Source organism: Protomyctophum bolini (genome assembly GCF_963924005.1).
Source record: "Protomyctophum bolini genome assembly, chromosome: 8".
In the NCBI taxonomy this organism is placed as follows: Eukaryota; Metazoa; Chordata; class Actinopteri; order Myctophiformes; family Myctophidae; genus Protomyctophum; species Protomyctophum bolini.
This window is the reverse complement of record NC_137869.1, coordinates 550,042-566,033: the sequence shown is the minus strand read 5'-3', so window position 1 is coordinate 566,033 and position 15,992 is coordinate 550,042. Positions and strand designations below refer to the sequence as shown.

At 40.1% G+C, this 15,992-nt stretch overlaps 1 protein-coding gene across 2 annotated transcripts in view; it reads right to left on the bottom strand.

Annotated features, from left to right (window-relative positions):
• Positions 1–15,992, bottom strand: part of LOC308319640 (lysine-specific demethylase 4A-like) — a 46,706-nt gene that overhangs the window by 15,410 nt on the left and 15,304 nt on the right. Inside the window, exons 11-17 of one of the 2 annotated variants that reach the window (XM_080769747.1) lie at positions 14,961–15,552; positions 11,425–11,567; positions 11,258–11,388; positions 9,491–9,642; positions 8,879–9,029; positions 7,758–8,094; positions 1,414–1,513 (exon numbers count right to left, since the gene is read on the bottom strand). In XM_080769747.1, the coding sequence (XP_080625873.1) occupies positions 1,414–1,513; positions 7,758–8,094; positions 8,879–9,029; positions 9,491–9,642; positions 11,258–11,388; positions 11,425–11,567; positions 14,961–15,552 (1,606 nt within the window). Of the gene's footprint in view, positions 1–1,413; positions 1,514–7,757; positions 8,095–8,878; positions 9,030–9,490; positions 9,643–11,257; positions 11,568–14,960; positions 15,553–15,992 lie in introns of both variants that reach the window. The other variant, XM_080769746.1, reaches the window with a different exon arrangement.

Below are 15,992 nucleotides of genomic sequence, written 5' to 3'. Positions count from 1 at the left end.
TCAACCAGGCCTGCAGTAGGCTATGCACTGGACACATGTCTTCTAAATCTAGTCTACCAGGCCTGCAGTAGGCTATGCACTGGACACAATTTACAATTTACAATTTAGGCATTTAGCAGACGCTCTTAATCCAGAGCGACTTTCATTAAGCAAGAACAAAAAGCATGGGGAATACATCACATAAAAACATTTATCATGAAACATGTGTAAGCTAAGAAAGTAACAGTGGAATATCTATAATGAAATAAGCTATACATCTATACTACTATGATATACATTATGTACTATGACGTGCTATGACTACATACAATGCACTTATGCTGTTTACATAACATGCTATAAGTCTGTATCAAATGCTATCTAAGTCTACAGAATTGCTATCTAAGGGGGTGGGGTAAGTGCTATGGGCCATGATGGAGTCTGAAAAGGTGGGTTTTCAAACTACGGCACACATGTCTTCTAAATCTATTTGACACTTTTGGTTGTTGAAAAACAGCTTCTAACCATTATTCTGTTACACCGTTTGTTTGATAATATACGTTTGCAGCATCTCTACATAAATAATTTGAACTATATCCCTAAGAATCTTTTGTTTAATTTTCCTTAGTTAATAATTTGCCTTAAGACATAAGGGGCGATTGTTACAATGTCTGTAATAATAATAATAATAAAACTGTATTTGTATAGCACCTTTCATGACATGAAATGCAGCTTAAAGTGCTTTACAGAACAATGGAGAGAAAGAAAAAAAAAGCAGTAATGCAATACAGTGAGGACATGAATAACAAAAAATAAAAGCTCAATTAAAAGCAATGTTGTAGAAGTGGGTCTTGAGCTGAGCTTTAAAAATGTCTACAGAGGCTGCCTGACGAAGGTACAGTGGGAGTTTGTTCCATGCCGACGGCCCGTAGAAGCAAAAAGCTGCTTCCGTGTTTTTTAGTTGCCATTTTTTTAGGCAAAGCGAGCAGGCCAGCAGTGGAAGACCCTAGGTCCGGAAGCCTTTTGGGGGTCCAATGAGACACTGAACCCCCACCAAGTGAGGACGCTGGCGTCGACTGTTCACCGCTTCACCTCCCAATATATGAATGAATTAACCTTCACCTCCCAATATATGAATGAATTAACCTTCACCTCCTAATGTATGAATGAATGGACCTTCACCTCCCAATGTATGAATGAATGAACCTTCACCTCCCAATGTATGAATGAATGAACCTTCACCTCCCAATGTATGAATGAATGAACCTTCACCTCCCAATGTATGAATGAATGAACCTTCACCTCCCAATGTATGAATGAATGAACCTTCACCTCCCAATGTATGAATGAATGAATGGACCATTGTAAAGCGCTTTGAGCACTTGGAAAATCTACAAAAATGCAATGAATTATAAGTGATAATGTTTTCCAAACCTCCGTCACTCGCTCCCTCTTTGATCAGAGGGTGGTGGTGAGGGAGTTTCCCTAAACAGCTCTCCTTCTCCTCTGGCGCCTTCAGTCGCTCTGCTGCTCCCTGGTGGACAGACTGAGGTCAGTGTACATTCCACCCGGACAAACAGAAACAGAACAATCTGCATAATGTGGACACTTTTGGTTGTTGATAAACAGCTCCTAAAACATTATTTGACACTTTTGGTTGTTGAAAAACAGCTCCTAACCATTATTTGACACTTTTGGTTGTTGAGAAACAGCTCCTAAAACATTATTTGACACTTTTGGTTGTTGAAAAACAGCTTCTAACCATTATTTGACACTTTTGGTTGTTGAGAAACAGCTCCTAAAACATTATTTTACACTTTTGGTTGTTGAAAAACAGCTTCTAACCATTATTTGACACTTTTGGTTGCTGAAAAACAGCTCCTAACCATTATTTGACACTTTTGGTTGTTGAGAAACAGCTCCTAAAACATTATTTGACACTTTTGGTTGTTGAAAAACAGCTCCTAACCATTATTTGACACTTTTGGTTATTGGGAAACAGCTCCTAAAACATTATTTGACACTTTTGGTTGTTGAAAAACAGCTTCTAACCATTATTTGACACTTTTGGTTATTGGGAAACAGCTCCTAAAACATTATTTGACACTTTTGGTTGTTGAAAAACAGCTTCTAACCATTATTTGACACTTTTGGTTGTTGAGAAACAGCTCCCAAAACATTATTTGACACTTTTGGTTGTTGAGAAACAGCTCCTAAAACATTATTTGACACTGTAGCAACTCATAATGTAATAACTGCTCATGATGTAATAAGGGCTCATAATGTAATAAGTTAAATGTAATAAAAACTCATAATGTAATAATCAGCTCATAATGTAATAAAATCATGAGCGCATAACGTAATAACAGATTTTTCTATAAAAGACGTGTTACGTTATGAGTTGCTACAATAAGGCAGCTCATATAATGTAATAAAAGTTCATAATGTAATAATGGCCCATATTGGTGAGAAAAGTCTTACACTGTCATTGTTATTACTTCTGTTGACAAATGTAGACTTATTATGGCCCATAATATAGTCTCACACTGTCACATGTATTACTTCTGTTGACAAATGTATAGACTTAATAAGGCCCATATTGTTGAGAAGTCTTACACTGTCAATGATGTATTACCTCTGTTGAACATATGGTCCTTATTGTTAAGAAAAGTCTTACACTTACAATTACTTCTGTTGAGAAATATATCATGTCAGTAACATGGCCAGTGACCAGTATCATGATCAGTATCATGTTGGTATCATGGTCAGTATCATGTTGGTATCATAACAGTATCATAACAGTATCATGATCAGTATCATGTTGGTATCATGGTCAGTATCATGGTCAGTATCATGGTCAGTATCATGATCAGTATCATGTTGGTATCATGGTCAGTATCATGGTCAGTATCATGGTCAGTATCATGATCAGTATCATGTTGGTATCATGGTCAGTATCATGGTCAGTATCATGGTCAGTATCATGGTCAGTATCATAACAGTATCATGGTCAGTATCATGATCAGTATCATGTTGGTATCATGGTCAGTATCATAACAGTATCACGATCAGTATCATGATCAGTATCATGTTGGTATCATGGTGAGTATCATAACAGTATCATGATCAGTATCATGGTCAGTATCATGTTGGTATCATGGTCAGTATCATGGTCAGTATCATGGTCAGTATCATGGTCAGTATCATGTTGGTATCATGGTCAGTATCATAACAGTATCATGGTCAGTATCATGATCAGTATCATGTTGGTATCATGGTCAGTATCATAACAGTATCACGATCAGTATCATGTTGGTATCATGGTCAGTATCATAACAGTATCATGATCAGTATCATGTTGGTATCATGGTCAGTATCATGGTCAGTATCATGATCAGTATCATGATCAGTATCATGTTGGTATCATGGTCAGTATCATAACAGTATCATGATCAGTATCATGGTCAGTATCATGGTCAGTATCATAACAGTATCATGATCAGTATCATGTTGGTATCATGGTCAGTATCATGGTCAGTATCATAACAGTGTCATGACCAGTATCATGTTGGTATCATGGTCAGTATCATGGTCAGTATCATAACAGTATCATGGTCATTATCATAACAGTATCATGGTCAGTATCATGGTCAGTATCATGGTCAGTATCATAACAGTATCATGGTCAGTATCATGTTGGTATCATGGTCAGTATCATGGTCAGTATCATAACAGTATCATGGTCAGTATCATAACAGTATCATGGTCAGTATCATGGTCAGTATCATAACAGTATCATGGTCAGTATCATAACAGTATCATGGTCAGTATCATAACAGTATCATGGTCAGTATCATGGTCAGTATCATAACAGTATCATGGTCAGTATCATAACAGTATCATGGTCAGTATCATAACAGTATCATGATCAGTATCATGGTCAGTATCATGGTCAGTATCATAACAGTATCATGGTCAGTATCATAACAGTATCATGGTCAGTATCATGGTCAGTATCATAACAGTATCATGGTCAGTATCATGGTCAGTATCATGGTCAGTATCATAACAGTATCATGGTCAGTATCATAACAGTATCATGGTCAGTATCATGGTCAGTATCATGGTCAGTATCATAACAGTATCATGGTCAGTATCATGGTCAGTATCATAACAGTATCATGGTCAGTATCATGGTCAGTATCATAACAGTATCATGGTCAGTATCATAACAGTATCATGGTCAGTATCATGGTCAGTATCATAACAGTATCATGGTCAGTATCATGGTCAGTATCATAACAGTATCATGGTCAGTATCATAACAGTATCATGGTCAGTATCATGGTCAGTATCATAACAGTATCATGGTCAGTATCATGGTCAGTATCATAACAGTATCATGGTCAGTATCATAACAGTATCATGATCAGTATCATGTTGGTATCATGGTCAGTATCATAACAGTATCATGGTCAGTATCATAACAGTATCATGGTCAGTATCATAACAGTATCATGGTCAGTATCATAACAGTATCATAGTCAGTATCATAACAGTATCATGGTCAGTATCATAACAGTATCATGGTCAGTATCATAACAGTATCATGGTCAGTATCATAACAGTATCATGGTCAGTATCATAACAGTATCATGGTCAGTATCATAACAGTATCATGGTCAGTATCATAACAGTATCATGATCAGTATCATGTTGGTATCATGGTCAGTATCATAACAGTATCATGGTCAGTATCATAACAGTATCATGGTCAGTATCATAACAGTATCATGGTCAGTATCATAACAGTATCATGGTCAGTATCATAACAGTATCATGGTCAGTATCATAACAGTATCATGGTCAGTATCATAACAGTATCATGATCAGTATCATAACAGTATCATGGTCAGTATCATAACAGTATCATGGTCAGTATCATAACAGTATCATGATCAGTATCATAACAGTATCATGGTCAGTATCATAACAGTATCATGGTCAGTATCATAACAGTATCATGTTGGTATCATGGTCAGTATCATAACAGTATCATGGTCAGTATCATAACAGTATCATGGTCAGTATCATGTTGGTATCATGGTCAGTATCATAACAGTATCATGGTCAGTATCATGTTGGTATCATGGTCAGTATCATAACAGTATCATGGTCAGTATCATAACAGTATCATGGTCAGTATCATAACAGTATCATGGTCAGTATCATGTTGGTATCATGGTCAGTATCATAACAGTATCATGGTCAGTATCATGTTGGTATCATGGTCAGTATCATAACAGTATCATGGTCAGTATCATAACAGTATCATGGTCAGTATCATAACAGTATCATGGTCAGTATCATAACAGTATCATGGTCAGTATCATAACAGTATCATGGTCAGTATCATAACAGTATCATGATCAGTATCATGTTGGTATTATGGTCAGTATCATAACAGTATCATGGTCAGTATCATAACAGTATCATGGTCAGTATCATGTTGGTATCATGGTCAGTATCATAACAGTATCATGGTCAGTATCATAACAGTATCATGGTCAGTATCATAACAGTATCATGATCAGTATCATGTTGGTATTATGGTCAGTATCATAACAGTATCATGGTCAGTATCATAACAGTATCATGGTCAGTATCATGTTGGTATCATGGTCAGTATCATAACAGTATCATGGTCAGTATCATGTTGGTATCATGGTCAGTATCATGGTCAGTATCATAACAGTATCATGATCAGTATCATGTTGGTATCATGGTCAGTATCATAACAGTATCATGTTGGTATCATGGTCAGTATCATAACAGTATCATGGTCAGTATCATGTTGGTATCATGGTCAGTATCATAACAGTATCATGGTCAGTATCATGTTGGTATCATGGTCAGTATCATAACAGTATCATGGTCAGTATCATAACAGTATCATGGTCAGTATCATAACAGTATCATAACAGTATCATGGTCAGTATCATAACAGTATCATGGTCAGTATCATAACAGTATCATAACAGTATCATGGTCAGTATCATAACAGTATCATGGTCAGTATCATAACAGTATCATGGTCAGTATCATGTTGGTATCATGGTCAGTATCATAACAGTATCATAACAGTATCATGGTCAGTATCATAACAGTATCATGTTGGTATCATGGTCAGTATCATGGTCAGTATCATGTTGGTATCATGGTCAGTATCATAACAGTATCATGGTCAGTATCATGTTGGTATCATGGTCAGTATCATAACAGTAACATGGTCAGTATCATAACAGTATCATGGTCAGTATCATAACAGTATCATGGTCAGTATCATGGTCAGTATCATGTTGGTATCATGGTCAGTATCATAACAGTATCATGGTCAGTATCATGTTGGTATCATGGTCAGTATCATAACAGTATCATGATCAGTATCATGTTGGTATCATGGTCAGTATCATGGTCAGTATCATGTTGGTATCATGGTCAGTATCATGGTCAGTATCATGGTCAGTATCATGTTGGTATCATGGTCAGTATCATGGTCAGTATCATGTTGGTATCATGTTGGTATCATAACAGTATCATGGTCAGTATCATGTTGGTATCATGGTCAGTATCATAACAGTATCATGGTCAGTATCATAACAGTATCATGGTCAGTATCATAACAGTATCATGGCCAATATAAAGTCAGTATCATGTCCATATCATGGCCAGTAGCATGGTTAGTTTAAGACTATATGGGCCATATGAAAGTCTACATTTGTCAACAGAGGTAATAACAATGACAGTGTAAGACTTTTCTCACCAATATGGGCCATTATTACATTATGAACTTTTATTTTATGAGCTGCCTTATTGTAGCAACTCATAACGTAACACGTCTTTTATAGAAAAATCTGTTATTACGTTATGCGCTCATGATTTTATTACATTGTGAGCTGATTATTACATTATGAGTTTTTATTACATTTAACTTATTACATTATGAGCCTTTTTGAGCCCTTATTACATCATCAGCAGTTATTACATTATGAGTTGCTACAGCATGCTTCAACACATTCTGACAGTTTTCTGAAAACCCTGTGTTTCTATGTCAGTGGTTCTCAAACTATTTCACGTCAAGGACCCCCAGAATTATATGTATTTGGCCGCCGACCCCCATCTGAAATATGTTGTTCCAGGGACCCCCATCTGAAAATATGTTGTTCCAGGGACCCCCCCATCTGAAAATATGTTGTTCCAGGGACCCCCCCCCCCATCTGAAAATATGTTGTTCCAGGGACCCCCCCATCTGAAAATATGTTGTTCCAGGTCTAAAAAATATGTTGTTTCAGGGACCCCCATCTGAAAATATGTTGTTCCAGGTCTAAAAAATATGTTGTTTCAGAGATCTGCTATTTTTTAACAGCTAAAGCATAACATAATGCTTCCTCCTAAAGACAAAAGACTGTGAAGCCTTGGCTTGAATTCATGGAGGTTTGGGTTTATTTTCTCCCAGTCCTGAAACTGAAACATTTCAATATTTAACTAGATAAAGGTTATTTTCTCCCAGTAAACTGAAACATTTCAATATTTAACTAGATAAAGGTTATTTTCTCCCAGTAAACTGAAACATTTCAATATTTAACTATATAAAGGTTATTTCTCCTAGTCCTGAAACATTTAAATATTTAACTAGATAAAGGTTATTTCTCCTAGTCCTGAAACTGAAACATTTCAATATTTAGTAAATACGAGGCCAACATTATGTATATATTTACCTCTCTCTCTGGTAGAGAGACCTTCACTCTTCTCTTCTCTCTCTCTGGTAGAGAGACCTTCAGTGCTCTCTTCTCTCTCTCTGGTGGAGAGACCTTCAGTGCTCTCTTCTCTCTCTCTGGTGGAGAGACATTTGCAGCTCTCTTCTCTCTCTCTGGTGGAGAGACCTTCAGTGCTCTCTTCTCTCTCTCTGGTAGAGAGACCTTCGCTGCTCTCTTCACTCTCTCTGGTAGAGAGACCTTCAGTGCTCTCTTCTCTCTCTCTGGTAGAGAGACCTTCGGTCGTTCCTCGTCCATCGTCAAGGTGTCGCTGTCACTGCTGTCACTTTGCATGTTCTCCCTGAGTGGAGCACAGGTTAGTATGGGTTAGTTTTAACCTGCCACGGGTTAGTTTTAACCTGCCACTGGTTGGTTTACTGGTTAGTTTGGTTGGTTTTAACCTGCCACTGGGGGACTTATGGACTAACTAGATAAAGTGTCCCTCAGGGCACAGGTCTCCACCAGGGCAGGTCAGGTTGTGGCCTCCTGGTGGCGCTATAATAGGACAGGTCTCCACCAGGGCAGGTCAGGTTGTGGCCTCCTGGTGGCGCTAAAATAGGCCAATGGGATAGTTCCAATGTTTGGAATATAGCCCACGGCACCCCGCTTTGTCTCAATGGGATAGTTCCAGTGTTTGGAACTATAGCTCATAGCCCCACGCTTTGTCTCAATGGGATAGTTCCAATGTGTGGAACTATAGCCCATAGCCCCACGCTTTGTCTCAATGGGATAGTTCCAATGTGTGGAACTATAGCCCACGGCACCCCGCTTTGTCTCAATGGGATAGTTCCAATGTGTGGAACTATAGCCCATAGGCACCCTGCTTTGTCTCAATGGGATAGTTCCAATGTGTGGAACTATAGCCCACGGCACCCCGCTTTGTCTCAATGGGATAGTTCCAATGTGTGGAACTATAGCCCATAGCACCCCGCTTTGTCTCAATGAGATAGTTCCAATGTGTGGAACTATAGCCCACAGGCGCCTGCTTTGCGGTGACTCTTACTAGATTACTCTGGTCTAACCAACGTATGCACCCCCTCTCGGCGTCTCACCTGATTGGAGGAGAAAGCTTAGTGTAGTCTCACCTGATTCGAGGAGACGGGTCAGGTGACAGCTCTCCATCACTGTAGTCTCCCTTAGCGTAGCTGTGAACATGGAGGACATCGGCCGGGCTCAGCGTCCTCTGGAAGACATGCTGGACCGCTGGGGGTCCCTCACTGTCCCCCTCTGGTCCCCCTGGGACAACAGTTAGTTGTGAGTTTAATGTTGTTCATCGTCGTTTAATGCAATCAAATACAACTTTACTGTGTGGATGTCTGGGCTGTCGAGGCCAGAGAGTAGTTTTCTGTGTGGATGTCTGGGCTGTCGAGGCCAGAGAGTAGTTTTCTGTGTGGATGTCTGGGCTGTCGAGGCCAGAGAGTAGTTTTCTGTGTGGATGTCTGGGCTGTCGAGGCCAGAGAGTAGTTTTTTGCCACTCAGTAGGCGTTCCTGCATAACTTCCGGGTTTGATGATGTCACACGCATAGTCGCATACCCTCTAAACACAAGTCACTCCTGTCTGATTGGACCTTATGCTGTCCAATTAGAAAAGAGGACAGAAATATGACCTTTGGGCTTATAGAAAGGCTTACAGCAACCACAAAAATAACTAAACTAAATAGAAATAAACGAATTAATTAATTGAGAAGAATAAAAACCTTGTTTGGAACGCAGAGGTGAAGCCTGGAGGTGGGCGGGAGGGGCCTGGAGGTGGGTGGGAGGGGCATCGGCAGGACACGCCTCCTCAGGGGCGGAGCCACTCTTCTGCTCTCTGTCTTTCCTCCTGGGCGGACTCCGCCTCCTGGCAGACCTGTCAATCACAACCATGACATCATAACTCTTCTTAACAGGACGAAGATTGATTAAAGAAAATGGAGATTATTGACATCAAAACCGATCGCATCGCTCCACAGGCTGGGAGCGCCACTGTTGCTGGACGTCATCGAAAATGTCCCCCCCCCACCGTTTAGCCGACAAGAACGGAAATCTTAAAACGTTAATAACTCTTAATCTAAATCATTCCGCGCAATTCTAAGCAAAAATCCTGCGTCAGACGGCCCACCGCGGTCCCGTCGCTAGTCGCGGTAGAACTAATCATACCTCCCGTTGTTGTCGCTAGAGTGTTTTGGCTAAATTTAGCTACTTCAGCCACTTCCGGGATAACATCCGGTCCGTCGTTAAATGTGCTGCGCTGCTATAAATCTCTGGGTGTTCTGATTGAATGGATTAAATAACCCCGGGTTATTAAATAACCCCGGGCGTTCGGCGTGTTAACCACAATGGGTTTGAGATAATAGCACCAGTTTGCATCACTGTTAGAATCATTTAATTTCTTCTGCATAAATGAATCAGTTTGAAAATGTTCATACATTTTCCAGCATTTTCTCTGGAATTGTTTAAATGAGCATGACAATAATAATTCATATTATTATTACTATAAATATTAATATTATTAGATACGGCCGATTTGGCCAAAGTACAGTATTTATGTTGATTACTGGGCAACCAAACACAAATACCACACACTATACAATGTGACAAACATTCCTTTGTATGTTATTATCTGTCATAACATAATCTGTATATTCATAGTTTTATTATCTGTCATAACATAATAATCTGTAGATTCATAGTGTTATTATCTGTCATCTACTGTACCTGTTGGGTTAATGTGATTGACAGCAGCATCTCTACTGTACCCGTTGGGTTAATGTGATTGACAGCAGCATCTCTACTGTACCCGTTGGGTTAATGTGATTGACAGCAGCAGCTCTACTGTACCCGTTGGGTTAATGTGATTGACAGCAGCATCTCTACTGTACCCGTTGGGTTAATGTGATTGACAGCAGCATCTCTACTGTACCCGTTGGGTTAATGTGATTGACAGCAGCAGCTCTACTGTACCCGTTGGGTTAATGTGATTGACAGCAGCAGTCTACTGTACCTGTTGGGTTAATGTGATTGACAGCAGCAGTCTACTGTACCTGTTGGGTTAATGTGATTGACAGCAGCAGTCTACTGTACCTGTTGGGTTAATGTGATTGACAGCAGCAGTCTACTGTACCTGTTGGGTTAATGTGATTGACAGCAGCAGTCTACTGTACCTGTTGGGTTAATGTGATTGACAGCAGCAGTCTACTGTACCTGTTGGGTTAATGTGATTGACAGCAGCAGTCTACTGTACCTGTTGGGTTAATGTGATTGACAGCAGCAGTCTACTGTACCTGTTGGGTTAATGTGATTGACAGCAGCAGCTCTACTGTACCCGTTGGGTTAATGTGATTGACAGCAGCAGTCTACTGTACCTGTTGGGTTAATGTGATTGACAGCAGCAGTCTACTGTACCTGTTGGGTTAATGTGATTGACAGCAGCAGTCTACTGTACCTGTTGGGTTAATGTGATTGACAGCAGCAGTCTACTGTACCTGTTGGGGGTCTTCTTGGCGGTGGTCTTGCTTTGGGATTTGGGCGTTTGGAGTTTGGATTCTCTGCTCTTCTTGGACTCTGGTTTGACCTTGGCAGGCTCTGGTTTGACCTTGGCAGGCTCTGGTTTGACCTTGGCCTCTGGTTTGACCTTGGCCTCTGGTTTGACCTTGGCAGGCTCTGGTTTGACCTTGGCCTCTGGTTTGACCTTGGCCTCTGGTTTGACCTTGGCAGCCTCTGGTTTGACCTTGGCCTCTGGTTTGACCTTGGCCTCTGGTTTGACCTTGACCTCTGGTTTGACCTTGGCAGGATCTGAACACAGGAAAGGAGAGCAGAGTGTTAAGAGGTGCAAGAAAGCACAAAGACTACCTTTCTGTTAATGTCTATGAGGCCACGCCCTGAATCTACCTTTCTGTTAGTGTCTATGTGAATCTACCTTTCTGTTAGTGTCTATGTGAATCTACCTTTCTGTCAGTGTCTATGTGAATCTACCTTTCTGTTAGTGTCTATGTGAATCTACCTTTCTGTTAGTGTCTACAGTATGTGAACCTACCTTTCTGTTAGTGTCTATGTGAATCTACCTTTCTGTTAGTGTCTATGTGAATCTACCTTTCTGTTAGTGTCTATGTGAATCTACCTTTCTGTTAGTGTCTATGTGAATCTACCTTTCTGTTAGTGTCTATGTGAATCTACCTTTCTGTTAGTGTCTATGTGAATCTACCTTTCTGTTAGGGTCTATGTGAATCCACCTTTCTGTTAGTGTCTATGTGAATCTACCTTTCTGTTAGTGTCTATGTGAATCTACCTTTCTGTTAGTGTCTATGTGTGAATCTACCTTTCTGTTAGTGTCTATGTGTGAATCTACCTTTCTGTTAGTGTCTATGTGAATCTACCTTTCTGTTAGTGTCTATGTGAACCTACCTTTCTGTTAGTGTCTATGTGAATCTACCTTTCTGTTAGTGTCAATGTGAATCTACCTTTCTGTTAGTGTCTATGTGAATCTACCTTTCTGTTAGTGTCTATGTGAATCTACCTTTCTGTTAGTGTCTATGTGAATCTACCTTTCTGTTACTGTCTATGTGAATCTACCTTTCTGTTAGTGTCTATGTGAATCTACCTTTCTGTTAGTGTCTATGTGAATCTACCTTTCTGTTAGTGTCTATGTGAATCTACCTTTCTGTTAGTGTCTATGTGAATCTACCTTTCTGTTAGTGTCTATGTGAATCTACCTTTCTGTTAGTGTCTATGTGAATCTACCTTTCTGTTAGTGTCTATGTGAATCTACCTTTCTGTTAGTGTCTATGTGAATCTACCTTTCTGTTAGTGTCTATGTGAATCTACCTTTCTGTTAGTGTCTATGTGAATCTACCTTTCTGTTAGTGTCTATGTGAATCTACCTTTCTGTTAGTGTCTATGTGTGAATCTACCTTTCTGTTAGTGTCTATGTGTGAATCTACCTTTCTGTTAGTGTCTATGTGAATCTACCTTTCTGTTAGTGTCTATGTGAATCTACCTTTCTGTTAGTGTCTATGTGAATCTACCTTTCTGTCAGTGTCTATGTGAATCTACCTTTCTGTTAGTGTCTATGTGAATCTGCCTTTCTGTTAGTGTCTATGTGAATCTACCTTTCTGTTAGTGTCTATGTGAATCTACCTTTCTGTTAGTGTCTATGTGAATCTACCTTTCTGTTAGTGTCTATGTGAATCCACCTTTCTGTTAGTGTCTATGTGAATCTACCTTTCTGTTAGTGTCTATGTGAATCTACCTTTCTGTTAGTGTCTATGTGAATCCACCTTTCTGTTAGTGTCTATGTGAATCTACCTTTCTGTTAGTGTCTATGTGAATCTACCTTTCTGTCAGTGTCTATGTGGCCACGCCCTGAATCTACCTTTCTATTAGTGTCTATGTGAATCTACCTTTCTGTTAGTGTCTATGTGAATCTACCTTTCTGTTAGTGTCTATGTGAATCTACCTTTCTGTTAGTGTCTATGTGAATCTACCTTTCTGTCAGTGTCTATGTGAATCTACCTTTCTGTTAGTGTCTATGTGAATCTACCTTTCTGTTAGTGTCTATGTGAATCTACCTTTCTGTTAGTGTCTATGTGTGAATCTACCTTTCTGTTAGTGTCTATGTGAATCTACCTTTCTGTTAGCGTCTATGTGAATCTACCTTTCTGTTAGTGTCTATGTGAATCTACCTTTCTGTTAGTGTCTATGTGAATCTACCTTTCTGTCAGTGTCTATGTGAATCTACCTTTCTGTTAGTGTCTATGTGAATCTACCTTTCTGTTAGTGTCTATGTGAATCTACCTTTCTGTTAGTGTCTATGTGAATCTACCTTTCTGTCAGTGTCTATGTGAATCTACCTTTCTGTTAGTGTCTATGTGAATCTACCTTTCTGTCAGTGTCTATGTGAATCTACCTTTCTGTTAGTGTCTATGTGTGAATCTACCTTTCTGTTAGTGTCTATGTGAATCTACCTTTCTGTTAGTGTCTATGTGAATCTACCTTTCTGTTAGTGTCTATGTGAATCTACCTTTCTGTTAGTGTCTATGTGAATCTACCTTTCTGTTAGTGTCTATGTGTGAATCTACCTTTCTGTTAGTGTCTATGTGTGAATCTACCTTTCTGTTAGTGTCTATGTGAATCTACCTTTCTGTTAGTGTCTATGTGAATCTACCTTTCTGTTAGTGTCTATGTGAATCTACCTTTCTGTTAGTGTCTATGTGAATCTACCTTTCTGTCAGTGTCTATGTGAATCTACCTTTCTGTTAGTGTCTATGTGTGAATCTACCTTTCTGTTAGTGTCTATGTGAATCTACCTTTCTGTTAGTGTCTATGTGAATCTACCTTTCTGTTAGTGTCTATGTGAATCTACCTTTCTGTTAGTGTCTATGTGAATCTACCTTTCTGTTAGTGTCTATGTGTGAATCTACCTTTCTGTTAGTGTCTATGTGTGAATCTACCTTTCTGTTAGTGTCTATGTGAATCTACCTTTCTGTTAGTGTCTATGTGAATCTACCTTTCTGTTAGTGTCTATGTGAATCTACCTTTCTGTTAGTGTCTATGTGAATCTACCTTTCTGTCAGTGTCTATGTGAATCTACCTTTCTGTTAGTGTCTATGTGAATCTGCCTTTCTGTTAGTGTCTATGTGAATCTACCTTTCTGTTAGTGTCTATGTGAATCTACCTTTCTGTTAGTGTCTATGTGAATCTACCTTTCTGTTAGTGTCTATGTGAATCTACCTTTCTGTTAGTGTCTATGTGAATCCACCTTTCTGTTAGTGTCTATGTGAATCTACCTTTCTGTTAGTGTCTATGTGAATCTACCTTTCTGTTAGTGTCTATGTGAATCCACCTTTCTGTTAGTGTCTATGTGAATCTACCTTTCTGTTAGTGTCTATGTGAATCTACCTTTCTGTCAGTGTCTATGTGGCCACGCCCTGAATCTACCTTTCTATTAGTGTCTATGTGAATCTACCTTTCTGTTAGTGTCTATGTGAATCTACCTTTCTGTTAGTGTCTATGTGAATCTACCTTTCTGTTAGTGTCTATGTGAATCTACCTTTCTGTCAGTGTCTATGTGAATCTACCTTTCTGTTAGTGTCTATGTGAATCTACCTTTCTGTTAGTGTCTATGTGAATCTACCTTTCTGTTAGTGTCTATGTGAATCTACCTTTCTATTAGTGTCAATGTGAATCTACCTTTCTGTGGCGTGACGGACACTTCATTCTTCGCCGTCTTCTTCTTCTGCTGCTTGAGGCTCGGCTTGGCTTTCTTCTTCTTCTTCTTCTTCTCCTCCTCCTCCTCCTCCTCTTCCGCGACCTTGTGTGACCCAGCTCCCCCTGGTGGTGGTGGCGTCTCCACCGCTGCACCATGCTGCCGTTTAGCTCCCCCTGGTGGTGGTGGCGTCTCCACCGCTGCACCATGCTGCCGTTTAGCTCCCCCTGGTGGTGGTGGCGTCTCCACTGCTGCACCATGCTGCCGTTTAGCTCCCCCTGGTGGTGGTGGCGTCTCCACCGCTGCACCATGCTGCCGTTTAGCTCCCCCTGGTGGTGGCGTCTCCACCGCTGCACCATGCTGCCGTTTAGCTCCCCCTGGTGGTGGTGGCGTCTCCACCGCTGCACCATGCTGCCGTTTAGCTCCCCCTGGTGGTGGTGGCGTCTCCACCGCTGCACCATGCTGCCGTTTAGCTCCCCCTGGTGGTGGTGGCGTCTCCACCGCTGCACCATGCTGCCGTTTAGCTCCCCCTGGTGGTGGCGTCTCCACCGCTGCACCATGCTGCCGTTTCCGTTTCTGTAGCAGGAAAATGATCATGTCGTTAATATTCCAAACGAGTTGCTGCTGATAAAAACCATGGAGAGCTCCGTAGATATGAGCCAAATTCCAATACCCAAAATGGGGGCCACTCGCTCACTCACACTCCATTAGCGACCTTCCAAAATGTATTTTCTTTTTCTGAGCAACTTTTGTCGGGCCGTAAACAAGGAAGTGAACGTCAGTGTGCCGAAACCGGTCTAGGATCGCTGAAGACTTTTTATTTTTAAAGATTTTTATATAATGGTTTGATATCAATAAAAAGGACCTAAAACGCCTTTACACGTCCAAGGCACCGACGTGGTTTAGATTCTAAAAGACGTGGATACACGACATTAGCATAACTAGTGTTAAATTAAATTAAACTAAAAAAAAAAAAAAAAAACCTTTTGAAAAAGAATATATATATAATTCCAAAA